The sequence below is a fragment of the Oratosquilla oratoria genome, chromosome 11 (genome assembly GCF_046742065.1).
Source record: "Oratosquilla oratoria isolate Oo_2021 chromosome 11, ASM4674206v1, whole genome shotgun sequence".
Classification (NCBI taxonomy): Eukaryota; Metazoa; Arthropoda; class Malacostraca; order Stomatopoda; family Squillidae; genus Oratosquilla; species Oratosquilla oratoria.
In genome coordinates this window covers 52,347,412-52,362,732 of record NC_134787.1, presented here as the reverse complement: position 1 = coordinate 52,362,732, position 15,321 = coordinate 52,347,412, and the positions used below count along the sequence as shown (strand labels likewise).

The 15,321-nt window shown below is 38.0% G+C and overlaps 1 protein-coding gene across 1 annotated transcript in view; it reads left to right on the top strand.

The window, feature by feature from the left end:
• Positions 1-15,321, top strand: part of LOC143029824 (phosphatidylinositol 4,5-bisphosphate 3-kinase catalytic subunit delta isoform-like) — a 93,661-nt gene that overhangs the window by 25,956 nt on the left and 52,384 nt on the right. The window contains exons 4-6 of the mRNA XM_076192884.1: positions 510-625; positions 5,350-5,466; positions 13,115-13,246. Of these exons, the coding sequence (XP_076048999.1) occupies positions 510-625; positions 5,350-5,466; positions 13,115-13,246 (365 nt within the window). The remainder of the gene's footprint in view (positions 1-509; positions 626-5,349; positions 5,467-13,114; positions 13,247-15,321) is intronic.

Below are 15,321 nucleotides of genomic sequence, written 5' to 3'. Positions count from 1 at the left end.
TTCGTCAAGCCGTCCGTTCGTTGAAAGTGTGTGTGTGTGTGTGTGTATATATATATATATATATATATGTATATATATACTGTGTGTGTATATATACATATATATATATATATAATATATATATGTATATATATATATATATATATATATATATATAACTATCATTATTGTTACTATCATTGTTCTTATTTATCATTATGAGTGGAAATGATGGTAGGAAATCACGAGTTGTATCAGGAACACTAATCTGACGTTTCGACAAGTCTTTTATAGAGTAACAGACATGTGCAGACCAACAGAATATACGTCCCCTCAAGAGCACGAACCAGTCAGCGTGCTCCGTTCTGTGACGTTCAACTGTCTCAACTATGGAAACAATTTGTCTATATATATATATATATATATATATATATATATATATATACTGTATATATATATATATATATATACGTGTGTGTGTGTGTGTGTGTATATATACGAATATGACAAGGTGGATCATTCTTTTCTAGCTCTGCATGAATTCGATGCCCTAAAAAATTCGGAAGTGAACGACTTCCGTTGGACGATGAAGTCGCTTGTAGATAACGAAGTAGAAAAGAGGAATCAGTTATCGTGGGACCAAAAAGTAGGTATTATAATTGTTAACAAAATCAGTGTTATCATCGTTATTATTGTTATTATTATTATTATTAATATTATTATCATTATTGACATTATTGACATTCTTATCATTATCATAATTATCAATATCATTATTATCGTTATTATTATTATTATCAATAATATTATTATCAATATTGTGACTGTCATTATTATTATTACTATTATTATTATTATTATCATTATAATTATTATTATCATCAGATATTTAGAATGAAAGGGAAGTGGAAAGGAGTGCAAATGTGTTTGAGAAATATGGTTGGGGGTTACTAGGATAGCTAGAATGAGAAATGAGGAAGTGGAGAGCAAGGGTGGAAAGAGAGCTGGCAGATAGGAATGAAAAAATACTGGGGTGGTTTGGGCACATGGAAAATGAGTGAGGAAAGACTAGCAGAGTTGTCAAAAGGGTTCAAAATGTGATGTACTCGAGAAAAATGATAAGAGAGAGAGCACTAACACTACTATGATGGCTTTATTTGGATTAACTGAACAAAATATGTTAGAGATAAGTAATTCTACAACACTTTCCTGTTTGGAGGAAGAGGCTAAGTGTCCGCTACAGCTCGTCGCTGTGATCTGCTCGGGTCGACCAGCTGAGTCCTGCTGCTCCAGTCGGGTGCTGAGCCCCTCCTAGTCCGCCGCGGATGGCGGCCCGTCGTAGAGATTGTGTCCCTCCTGGTCCGTCAGCCAAAGACTATATAGGAAAGATGGGAAAGCTTCTATTTTTTTACTAATAAGAAAACGTCATCCATCCAGCGTGAATGCGCGCCATCTATCGACAGAGCCGCAAACTATAAATCGGAAGTGGCGTAGCGCGGCTTTCAAATCATACTTAACTTGTATTATATATAGTGTTTATGGAAATTTTAAAACTGATCCTTTCGCTAAAATAATCAAGATCTCGAAAAAGTTTTACTTTCTCTTTATAAAATAATAAGTAGTAATTTTATAACTTTTGCATACAAACAAGACTATTTAATATATGCTTTACACACATGATCATATTTATAAAATCAAAAGTTGGTAAAATATTTCTGCACAATGCATCATTCATTACTAAATATTTGAGATTGAGTAAACAGTTAAAATTTAAATGTTATTTTAGTTATATTCATTTTATCATTTCTGTAATATCATGTTTTTCTTGTTTGTGCTTGTGCTTATGTTTGAACTTTGTACACTTATTCAAGTGTCTGTACACAAATTATACAAACAAGGATAGTAAAAGTTTGGTATACATGAGATTCTTTTATTTGCAACAAAGCAATACTGTCTTGTAAGAACATATACCAAACAAACTAAAAGAAATAACATTATTCAACTTCAAAAATGAACCATACATCAGGCAACCAAAACATGCAATCAGATATTAAATACCAAACAAAACATTGGAAAATCAGTAATCAGAAACAATAATATGAAACAAAAAAAAACAAAGCAGACATAACATGCATATTAAGCAAAAATAAAGCAAAAAATGTTAACAGAACAAAGGAAAATCCCAAAAGCAAGCAAACAAAAATATATACATATGTAGCAAGACAGGTACTGTATTGTAAAAAACATAGACAAAAATAAAAGGATGAACATGCAAGAAATAAGTCACAAAATCAAACAAACAAGATTTGCAATCATACATAAAATAATTTTGCATAGGATAAAAACGTAACTTCTTTGATCAAATTACATGGAAATCACACATTTTAAAGAAAATAAGTAAAATAATGCAACCATATGCTAGTTTTTTATACATAATCGTGCATTTGAGTATAAACCGTCCTTGTTCGGCGTTGGTCGGCTATTAGTGAGTCGGACGGCATTCGTGCCTGTGGTTGGTAATTTAGCAGAGGATAAAAGCCTAAATTTTCTTTGATCAAATTGCATGAAAATTACACATTTTAAAGAAAATAGGTCAAATAATGTAACCATATGCTAATTTTTATATAAAATTATGCATTTGAGCAAAAGCCGTCATTGTTTGGGTTTGGTCGGCGTTGGTCGACTTAGGTAATTTTGCAGACGATAAAAACGTAACTTCTCTTTGATCAAATTACATGAAAATCACACATTTAAAAAGAAAATTGGTCAAATAATGCAACCACATGCTAATTTCTATATAAAATTATACATTTGAGCAAAAGCCGTCATTATTTGGGTTTGGTCGGCGTTGGTTGACGTTTAGTGAGACCATAAAAGAATAAGCATAATACAGAGAAATCATTCAACAAAAACCGTTAAATTTTAAAACTACCAAAGAAGCAGTCACAAACTGCCAAAAAAAAAAGAAGTAACATACATGCGATTCTTTTTTTTTTTTTTTTTTTTTTTTTGGGTGTATTTGGCCATTTATTCAAAATTAAGGTTAAAGGTAAAAGTTTATAACTTTACCACTTAAGCTAAGAACATGACATAACTATATCAAAGTTGCTGTGCCTGCCTGGGACTGCCATAAAGATATGGTATGAATTTGACATGATCAATTCATATTTCTAGATATTTGTAAGGTATTCATCTATAATTTTCATTTCCAAGCTAAGTGACACTGCACTGAGTCTGATATAAAGATAAAGAAGATTTTAACCATGTTCTATTTTATTCCTCCATTTTCTGTTAAAGTTTCCATGTACTGTGTATGTTGAATCTCTTACCTTTCTCTGTCTTTAGGAAAAACTTGAAATATTAGATGGGGAAAGGCATTTTTTTTTTTTTTTTTTGCACACCACACATGGGTGATAGTTCCGCCCACACTCCATGATTGAATGTCCCGCTTAATTGTAAACAAACAGACGATGCAGTTAAAACTGGTGATTGACGTAAACGCCATCTAGTGAGAGAGCCGCACAGTAAAATGTATGTGGACGATGCGGCTCTCCGTGAGCTTTCCCGTCTTGTCTTTGGTCCGTCACGGAGGGCGGACCGTCGTAGAGTGTCCCTCCTGGTCCCTCAAGTTCCTTCGTGACCTCCCTCTGTGGATATGGGAGGGGAGGAAAACCGAAGAGGAGGATTGTACTGCGCATGCACAGCGCAGCAGTGACGACGAATTGTCCGGTCTAGTTGGCGGCCCTGGAAAGGGATTACCTCTCGCTATGGTCAACCTTTGACCTAGGATTAAGTAACGGCGCGCTACAGCGGCTTCTCTCTCCTGAGTATGGGTCGGTCCACGTGGTACAGCTTACGTGTGGACGAAATGTCCCTCGCTGTCAGCTTCCAGGTTGACAAGTGTGGAAGGAGCTTGAGTGGAAGACCGAGAAAGAGATGGATGGGGTGAAAGAGGCCTTGAGTAGAAGGGGAATATCTGTTGAGTAGGGAAGGAAGAAGGTAAGTGGTAGGTGTGAATGGAGAATGATTGTGAATGGAATATAAATTATCATGATGCGAAGAGACTTCTCCTCGTCTTTCTCTATTTTCGCATGAGGAGGCAAGGAGGGAGGATTGCCATGTGATGTAGTGAGGGTAAACCAGCTTAGGATATTGGGCCCTGCTGTAGATATGTTGTGTTTTGTTGCATTACTTTCGATCCGAGCACTGAGCAGGTGACAGGGATGGGCTTTCATCCACAGGGAGCCGAGATGGAAAGGAAGCAAGTGGCTGTTGGATGGGTGCATGCTTGGGCCAGCTGCCTCTCAAAAGAAAAAAGCCGTTTGTAAATAGAATTAATATCCTTTCTTTTTCATAAAAGAGACAACACTGGATTTGTAGATTAAAGACTATAATGATATCATTATAATACATCTGGTGGTGTAATCAAAAGCGTGGTGGTTCCACATTTGCTTAGTTGGTTTGAATCTCTGATTCCCAGCAATGATTGTTACTTGCAACAGCCCAACTGCATAGGGCAAAAGAGACATCTTCGTCCACAGCTATGCACCTCCTGGCATAGGTTCCTCACGTATTTCAATAATGCAACCTAATAGTGCTAAACAAACCAAAGAAAGATGTTTTTAATATTTGAGCAATTTTAGTATTTTGGCAATATACCTGCTCCGAATGGGCCACTATCTCACCCATGGGTGGAGGCCCACCAGGTCTGCTGCCTGTTGCACTTAGACACCACTCAAGCCAAAGGTATAGGCGGAAATGTAAAAAAAAAACAAAAAAAAAAAAAACAAATTTGGCAGGTCACCATGCACATGCCCTTAGGTCCAGGTTCCTTGCATCTACCTCCCAGTGTTCTGTGGACAAGTCTCTACCTCTGGGGTGAGTTTGGGTAAAACTGGTGACCTGACAATTTTTGTCCCCCCCCCCCCTTTCCGTTTTGGGGTCATTTTGGTGACCTGCTCCGATTGGGCCACCATCTCACCCACGGGTGGAGGGCCACCAGGCCTGCTGCCAATTGCACTTGGACATCACTCAGGCCAAAGGTATGGGTGCAACAGGCAGAAATGTGAAAAATGAGAAAAAATGCTCAAATTTGACAGGTCGCCATGTACATGCCCTTATGTCTAGATTCCTTGCATCTATTTCACAGTGCTCTGCGAATGAATCTCTTCCTCTGGGGCTAAGTTTTGGCCAAGTTGGTGATGTTGTAGTGCTACAGCATTTCTCATAATTCAAAAAGGAAGTGATGACAAAGGATATTTGAGAAAAGTATTAGACATTACCTCTTGGTAGTGAATGTGTATGAATTCCATTGGAATATTATTTAAGGAGTATTTTGTCCAGGATACTATCATCAGTACTCTGTTGCAGATGCACTATTTGTACCCTAGCCGAATTGCCAAAAGTGAAGAATTGCCAAAATTCTTACAAGAGAGGTTGAATAAGGATACAGTGAGCATCTCTCTTCATTTGGATTTATCAGAAGAGGTATGTTTGTCTTTCCTTATTAGATAAATGCATTTGCTCTAGTACTTTGAAAATTAAATAATTTTGCTTTTACAGTATATTGATATATCAATAGAGTGGGAGGAAGAAGCATCAATATGTATATATATACAGTATATATATATATATTTGTATATATATTTATATAAATATATATATATATATATATTTGTATATATATAGTTATATAAATATATATATATATATATATATATATATATATATATGCAGTAAAAACATTGGAGATGCGTGCTCTACAGATACAAGGTAACCACTATGAAAGAAACAACCAGAGCAGAGTGGTTTCATGTATTTACCTAGTTGTACAGTATTCACCCAGTTGCATTTTACAGGAAGAGAGCTATGCTCTTAGTGACCCATTTTTGTATCTCTCTGCATCCAGTTTGTTCTTAAAATATTTTATAGTTTTGGCATTCACTGTTTCCCTATTTAGCTTGTTCCAGACATCAATCACTCTGTGTGGGAAGATATTCTTCTTCAAATCTCTTCCGTAACTGTCCTTCTTTAGCTTCTTCTCGTGTTCTCTTTTTTCTCTTCTGTTCCATTTTAATAAATCGTCTCTATCAAGAACTTCCATCCCTTTCATAATTCTGTAAATAGTCAGCAAATCACCTCTTTCTCTTCTCTGTTCCAGTGTTGATAGATGTAATTTATCCAATCTTTGTTCGTATGTCAAATCTGAGAGTGTAGGTGCCATTTTTGTTGCTGCTCTTTGAATTCTTTCTAATTTCCTTTTTTTTTTTTTTTTTACTAGGTGCCCATAGTGTCGCAGCATACTCCAATTTAGGTCTTATTAGTGTAATTACTATTTTCTTTACCATTTCTTCATCCAAAGTCAAAGGTCACTTTCATTGATCTTGATAAGTTAAAAGTCTTTCCAACTAGTTTATTGACATGTTTATCAGGTGTTAAGTACATACATACGGTACATATACCAAAGGCTTTTTCCCCCTACACAGGGGGTAGCCAAAAAGAAGAAGGCATAGAAACCACTCCCACCCATTCCATTTCCTATATATTCCACTCCCCTCCACCCTCCTCCCTCCCTCTTATCTTGGCACCTCCTGGATGACGGGTCATCCCTGCATCCTGTCCATTGCCCTGGATCAGAAGCAGTGTTGCAAGACACAGCACATCCACAGCAAGGCCGCTTCATAAATTCAGCGACCCCCCCTCTCCATTCCCCCATGCAGAAAAGAAGACGGGGAGAAATCCCTTCAGGCTGCGTCAAATTTTTTCTCATACATACTTCCTCACCCCCCATCCCCCCTCATGCATCACAGCATCATCTATACACAACCCCTCTCTGTTCACCCCTATCTTCTGTCCTCTCTCATCCTTCCTCAACAGACATTCCTCTCTTTTGTAATGCCCCTTTCACCCCATCCATCCATCTCATCCTAGGATGCCCCCTCATATTCACTACTTCCACCTCTGCCTTCTACAATTCTTTTACTAATCTGTCTTCACTCATTCTTTCCATGTCTCCAAACCATCCTAATACTCTTTCATCAACCCTATCTCCCAACCCCCTTTCCACCCCTGTTCTCCTCCTCACCTCATTTCTCACTCTATCTAGCCTAGTAACCCCTATCATACTTCTCAGACACCTCATCTCAAACACATTCAAACTCCTCTCGTCCTCATGTTCCATGTTTCTGCCCCATACAATGCTGTTGACACAATCACTCCTTCATATAACCTCCTCTTAGCATCCATTCCCCGATGTCTATTTCTCATTACACTTTTTAATCCACCAAGGTATTTACTCGCTTCTCTCAATCTACATTCTACCTCCACCTCCACTCCTCCCTTTCCTGCAACATTCGTACCCAAGTATCTAAAACTATCCACTTCCTCCAGTCTTTCACCCTTAATACTCACTTCCAGCCTACTGTCACTCTCTCCCCTTGTACATCTCATCACCTTACTTTTACCCACATTTATCTCCAGCTTCCTTCTTTCACACACCTTCTCAAACTCTGTCACTAACTTCCTCAATACCTCCTCTGATCCTGCTATAAGCACAGTGTCATCAGCAAACAACAGCTGGCTCACCTCCCACTTTTCTCCATTTTCTTTAATCATCCCCAACCCCTGACCCACTACCCTTGCATTCACCTCTTGCACCACCCCATCCATGTAAAGATTGAACAGCCAGGGCGACAGAACACATCCCTGACGAAGTCCCACCTTTACCTCATACCATTCACTCTCTCCATTTCTAATCCTAACACAAGCACTACTACTCTCATAAAAACTCTTGACTGCTCTTAACAGCTTTCCTCCTATCCCATATATCAGCAGTACCTCCCACAGTGCCTTCCTGTCTACCCTGTTGTAACCCTTTTCCAGATCCATAAAAGCCCAAAAAACATCCTTACCTTTTCCTATAGCTTTCTCACATATCTGTCTTACCACAAAAATCTGATCTACACAACCCCTACCTGTCCTAAACCCATGCTGTTCCTCACCAATTACTCCCTCTGTTCCTCTCCTAATCCTCTCAATCAAGACCCTCCCATAAGCCTTCCCAACTACACTCAACAAGCTGATCTCTCTGAAACTACTACATTCACACTTGTCCCCCTTTCCCTTGTAAAGCGAAACTATACAGGCACTCCTCCAGTCCTCCGGCACTCTACCCTCTCTTAAACAAACATTAAATAACCTCACCAGCCAGTCCACCATAACTGTACCTCCTTTCTTCAAATATTATGCATGGCATCCATCCAATCCAGGTGCCTTACCTGCTCTCATCATCTTAACAGTTGCTTTCCCTTCATCCTTCCCTATTTCTCCTCCATTTTTCTCACTCATCACTCTCATTTTCTTAGCGCTTCCCACTGCAACTACCTTTCCCTCCCTATCCTCCTTCACATTTAGCAACTCCCTAAAATACTCTGCCCACCTTCCTCTCACTGCCTTCTCTTCCATTATCATCTCTCCATCTGTACCTTTTACCTTTTTTTCTCTACTTGATTCGCCTCCTCTCTCTTTTAATTTCCTTCCAAAACATCTTTTTATTACTTTCAAAATTTTCTGTCATACTCTTACCCCATTTCACATCTGCTCTCCTCTTTGCTTCCTTTATCTTATGCTTAACTTCCCTTCTCTTTACTTTGTACCTCTCATACGATTCCCTCGTCCTAACTTGTAGCCAATGTATGAATGCCTGCTTATTCTCTTCTCCACCTTTCTTTGCTTCCTCATCCCACCACTCACTAACCTTCCTTCTATTTCCTCCCACCCTACGTGTTCCACATACCATCTTTGCACACCTTATGACTCCCTCCTTGAACCATCCCCATTCTTCCTCCACTACTAATTCTACTCTATCCTTCACTCCCTCCCACTCCTCTTTCAGCTTCTTATACTTTTTTTTTTTTTTTTCATTTAAGCAGTTCACTCTAAGTACCTCCCTACCTTCTGCCCTTTTCCTCTTTCTCCACCTATTCTCCACTCTCAATTTACCTTCCACTAGAAAGTGATCTGATATTCCCCCATTCTCTCCCCTTAGAACATGTACATTCTTAACTCTTCCTACCATACTCCTGGTCACCACTATATAGTCCATTAACACTCTATCTGCCACCCTTCCATCCGCCACCCTCTCCCATGTGTACTTATGCTTGACTTTCTTCCTAAACACTGTATTTGCTATCATCAACTCTCTTTCAAGACACATCTCCACCATCAATTCTCCACTATGATTTTTACCTGGAACTCCATACTTCCCTATCACTCTGTCTATTGGTTCATTTCCTACCCTAGCATTAAGGTCTCCCAATACAATTACATTGACATTTCCCCCTAATCCCTCTGTGCACTCATTTATATCTACCCAAAAAGCCTCCCTTTCCTCTACGCTCTTCTAGTGACCAGGCCCATACGCACTTACAAAAACCCACATTTCCCTTCCCAGCTTCACCTTCATCCACATCAACCTTGATGAAACCTCCTTCCACTCCACTACCCGCTTATTTATCTCTTCATTTACTCGCATAGCCACCCCTTCTCTCCCTCTTCCCCTCTTCACTCCTGAGTACCTCCCAGCTACACTCCCAAACTCACAGTTGCCCTTTCCTTTCATTTTAGTTTCACTCAAAGCCAGCACATCCATCTTTCTTCTCACAAACATACTGCCTATCTCTTCCCTTTTACTCTCATCTGTACCACATCCACACACATTAAAAGACCCAAACCTTAGGGTACTGGTTGGAAAGCTCCCAGACCCTCTTATGCCTTTACTTTTTTTTTTTTTTTTCTTTTTTTTTCTTTTTCTTTTTCTTTTTCTTTTAAGTAATGTCTCCTGTAGGGGCTACAGGTTGCAGGACTCCTAATCCCAACCCCCATCCCAATTTTTGTCTCCTTTTATGACTCAAGTGAAAGACTTAGTGGTAGTATTCTCTTCCCCCACCAGAGGGTAGGTGAAAAAAGGAAATAAATATTCAGAGAAATGGTACAGGACAATAACAAGGGGTTGGGGGAAAGCATAATGGAGGGATAGTCATAGTATAAAAGTGTCATCATTTCTCTATGAACAGTTTTCCTCTATCACAGACAAAATTATGTGTGGCTCTGATCCATAGGAGCGCCCCATATAGACCCTAAAGTATCAACTGCATGCTACTTTTCCACAATAACATGCAGCCAATACCCCAGAGGTGTTAAGTCACTTGAGATAATCACTCCCAGGTCCATTTCTGAGTCGGCTTTTTTGACTTCCTTGGTACCAATTTTATATTGACCCGATATTTTATTTTTGCTTTTTCCAAGTTCCATTATACTGCATTTCTTAATGTTAAAGTTCACTTCACACCTCTGACTCCATTCCCATATTTTGTCTAGGTTTTCCTGTAGCGATCTGCAGTCTTCTTCTATGCTTACTCTCTTAAGTAATTTGGCATCATCAGCAAAAAACTTCACGTAACACTTCTCTCCCTCATCCATATCATTTATATATATACATACATATACCAAGGCTTTTTCCCCTTTACAAGGGAGGTAGCCAAAAAGGAAAGGCATAAAATCATTCCCCCCATTCCATCCCTGAACACACTCCACACCCCTCCACCCTCCCTCTTATCTTAGCACCTCCTGGATGACGGGTCATCCCTGCACCTTGTCCACTGCCCTGGGTCTGAAGCAGTGTCGCAAGACACAGCACATCCACAGCAAGGCTGCTTCATTAAATCAGTGACCCCCCTCTCCTTCCCCCCATGCATAACAGGAGAAGACTGGGAGAAATCCCTTCGGGCTGCATCAAATTTTGCTCACACATACTATCTCACCCCCCATCCCCCCGCCTATTCCACCTCATGCATCACAACATCATCCATACACAACCATTCTCCATTCACCCCTGTCTTCTGTCCTCTCCCGTCCTTCCTCAACAGACATTCCCCTCTTCCCCAAAGCCCCCCTCACCCCATCCATCCACCTCATCATAGGACGTCCCTTCATGTTCACTCCCTCCACATCTGCCTTCCATACCTCTTTTACTAGTCTTTCTTCACTCATTCTTTCCATGTGTCCAAACCATCCCAATACTCTTTCATCAAACATTAAAGAAGCCAATACAGAGCCCTGCGGGATGCCACTTATCACATCTTCCCAGTTTGAGTTCTTGTCTCTAAGTGCCACTCTCATTTTTCTCCCACTTAAGGGGGTACGCGACACCTGGGGGGGTGAATTTGGTCAAGATATGGCATTTTTCAAAACTGTGTTCAAAATGTTCGTATACCACTTAGAAACAAATCCCGACAAATAATTTTCCAGCCGCGCGCAATTTAAAGGTCCTGGGTGAGGATTAAAGGGACAGATTTAAAGGCGCAACCCACACTAGAAGGAGGCGTGCCACTTAGGACCTTCAGGCGCAGCGAATAACGTTGAAATTTGATTGAATTTACACTCGCCCAGTGTATCAACGGCCAATACGATTGTGGAGGGGAAGGGAGGAAGGTGGAGGGAGAATATTTCGCCAACTTTGTGCGAAACTAAGCGTTAGTTACCGGCTAGCTCTGAAAAGGGAAGTATGCATGTCTCATGAGCTCTCATTGCAATCTATTACTTTAGCTAGTACATATTACTCTTTAGTACAGTCATCATGGGTAGCAAAAAGAACAAAAGAACATCACAATGACAAAAAACAGCAGTTAAAGATGGCAAGCAGTCAAAGACGACTAAAGATCTCACCACCTCTCACTCCACCACCGCCCTCACCTGCACCTCTGTGACGGTGACAGAGGTAAAGGACAACATTAGACTAAACAATTCAAAGAGGAAGATTGAATCCAAAGAAGAAAGCAAGAGGAAAAAGATCAAGGCTATACAGGAAGAAGAAAGAAGAAGGGACATCATATGATGCTGGAGGGGGTGCCCTACCAACATAGATTGGCGAGGGGAATCTGATGAGGAAAGAGAAGGCGCCCACTACTGGAAAATAAACCTCTTTCCAATGATTTAGATACCCTGAAGACCCCCAGCAGAGAGGTTTCATATGAAGAAACCGCCAAAGGTGCAAAAAAGCAAATTATATGATGTTGTCGTCTGTGCGTCGTCACTACTGTGACATACTTATACTTTAGTTTTTCAGTATTTAAAGTACTTATAATTAAAATATGTTGATAATTTTTACTGTACTTACTTATTATATAATAAGAATTAAGCCATGAAAAAATCAGTCAAATTGGTGAAACTATAAGCAAGTTACAGATATATTCATATTTCAAGTTGCCATATCTCCATTCGATATTTTTCTACTTTTTTTTTAATCATAAAAAATCTAATATAAATTAGATTTAGATGAAACTTACAGGGAATATTACTTTTAGTACCTGCTAGGGCCGATGATTCGAATATTTTGAATAGGATGAAAGAGTTCGGAGTAATAATGGAAACAAGAGCAAACAAATTGTATTTTTCAAGATTTTTGCCAGCCATTAAAATTGAAATGCCTGTATGCAAAAGTATAAAGGAAATTGTTCAATTACTAAATGACCGGCCCTAGGTGTGCCTACTGACTAATCATAGCCAAAATATAAAACAAATTGGTCCACGTATTATGGTGCTGTGCACTTTTAAATGTCGCTACTGGTATACGTACATGTGTACATGTGTACATGTGTACATACATCATTCTGCTTCACCTAAAATGTAGGCAATATGGATACCTATTTACCTGAGAAGTTTCAGCTCTTTACTCTAAATATTTTAGAAAATGACCTCCAGGTGTCGCGTACCCCCTTAAGAAATCTTTCATCCATTCCAGTAACTTACCTTGTATTACTCCTATTATTTTTCTTATTAGCTTTTTATGTGGTACTTTGTCAAAAGCCTTCTGCAAGTCCAAGAAGGCACAATCTGCCCAGCCATCTCTTTCTTGTATTATCTCTATTAATCTTGAGTAAAAACATATTAAGTTTGTGGTACACAATCTTCCACTTCTAAAGCCAAATTGTTTAGGGTTTAGTATTTTATTCTCTTCCAAGTGTTTGATCCATTCCAGTGCAGAAATATGTATATCTGCACTGAAGCTGTAATACACAAAAACACTTTGCTCTGGTAATTTCTTTTCATAGCATTTACCATACATATATACCCACAGAAGAAGCAGATGGACTATTTGTACCTTAGCCGCATTACCAAAAGTGAAGAATTAGCAAAATTCTTACAAGAAAGGTTGAAATTGAATAAGGATACAGAGAGCATGTCTTCTAATTTGGATTCATCAGAAGAGGTAAGACTGTGTCTTTCTTCATTAGAAAAATTAATTTGCTTAAGTACTTTTAAAATTAAGTAAATACAATATTATATTGATATATTGATAGAATGGGAAGAAACCTATATATATATATGTATATATATATATATATATATATATATATATATATATAGATATAGATATAATTGAATAAATTTGCTGACAGATTTTTTGAATGATGGTGGAGAGAGAAACAAGGAAATAGTAGGAGAATTTATTGCTGTCATTTTGACCTCACAGTGTCTTTATCAAAGCATACATTTGGTCACAATCAGACAAAATATACACACACTGCCTGTGAAATGAAGGCAGTGTGTGTATATTTGTCTGATTGTGACCAAATATGTTGTAAGCTTTTATAAAGACACTGTGAAGTCAAAACGTCAGCAATAAATTCTCCTACTATTTTTTTTTTTTTCCTCCACTATCATTAAAAAAAGAAATAAATAGATAAATATATATATATACATATATATAAATATATATATATATATATATATATATATATATGTATTTACCTAGTTGTATTTACCTAGTTGTATTTTACGGGAAGGGGAGCTATGCTCGTGGGGTCCCGTCTTCATATCTCATTTTATCTAAACTATTTTTAAATTCATGTATTGTTTTTGCACACACCACTTTCTCATCTAACTTGTTCCAACTGTCTATTACTCTGTGAGGAAAGCTGTTCTTTTTCAAATCTCTTCTATAGCTGTCTTTTTTTATTTTCTTTCTGTGTCCTCTTGTATTTCTGTCATCCCATTTTATCAGATTCTCTCTATCAGTAATTTCTATGCCTTTCATGATTCTGTAAATAGCTATCAAATCTCCTCTCTCTCTTCTTTGCTCTAGTGTCTGTAGTTTAAGTTTTTGTAGTCTCTCTTCATATGATAGTTTTGAGAGTGTTGGTGCCAATTTTGTAATTGCTCTTTGTATTCTTTCAAGTTTTTTTATACATTTTTTTGTACTTGGTGACCATATCGTTGCTGCATATTCCAATCTTGGTCTTATCAGGGTGATTAGGATTTTCCTCACCATTTCTTCATCCAGGTATGTAAATGCCACTTTGATTGTTCTTATTAAATTATAAGTTTCTCCAAAAATCTTATTTATATGTTTCTCAGGTGACATATTATTCATAACAATGACTCCCAGGTCTTTCTCATTTTCTACTTTTTTTATTCCTTCTTCTCCCAAATTATATGATCCTGTTATTCTGTTTTTGCTTTTTCCAAACTCCATTATACTACACTTTTTTGTATTGAACTCCATCTCCCACTTCCTACTCCATTCTTGTACTTTATTTAGATCTCTCTGTAGTGATTCACAATCTTCTTCAGTTTTCACTCTTTTCAGTAGTTTTGCATCATCTGCAAAGAAGCTCATATAGCTTTCAATTCCTTCATCCATATCATTAATATATATAGCAAACATTATTGGGGCCAGAACTGTTCCCTGCGGGACACCGCTTATTACTTCATTCCATTTTGAGTGCTGGTCTCTTATCACTACTCTCATTTTTCTTTCTTGCAAAAAGTCTTCCATCCAATTTAGCAATTTACCTTGTATTCCTCCTTCATATTCTAATTTCTTAAGCAACTTCTTATGTGGTACTTTGTCAAAAGCTTTTTTAGGTCTAGAAATGCACAATCAGCCCATCCATCTCTTTCTTGTATTATATCTATTAGCCTTGAATAGAAACATATTAAATTGGTGACGCATGATCGTCCTTGTCTGAATCCAAATTGCCTTGGATTTAGTACGTTGTTTTTTTCCAAGTATTTTACCCATCTACTTTTGATAATTCTTTCACAAATTTTTGCTATTGTACTTGTTAGAGAGACTGGTCTATAGTTGGTAGGTTCTTCTTTATTTCCTCCTTTATATATAGGTACTATATTTGCTTTTTTCCAATCTTCTGGAACTTTTCCTTCTTTTAAGGAACTGCTTATTATGCTATGTATTTTGTCTGCCAGTTCATTCCTGCATTCTTTCAGAATCCAGTTTGCTATTTCATCTGGCCCATGCGATTTTCTGACATCAAAATTACC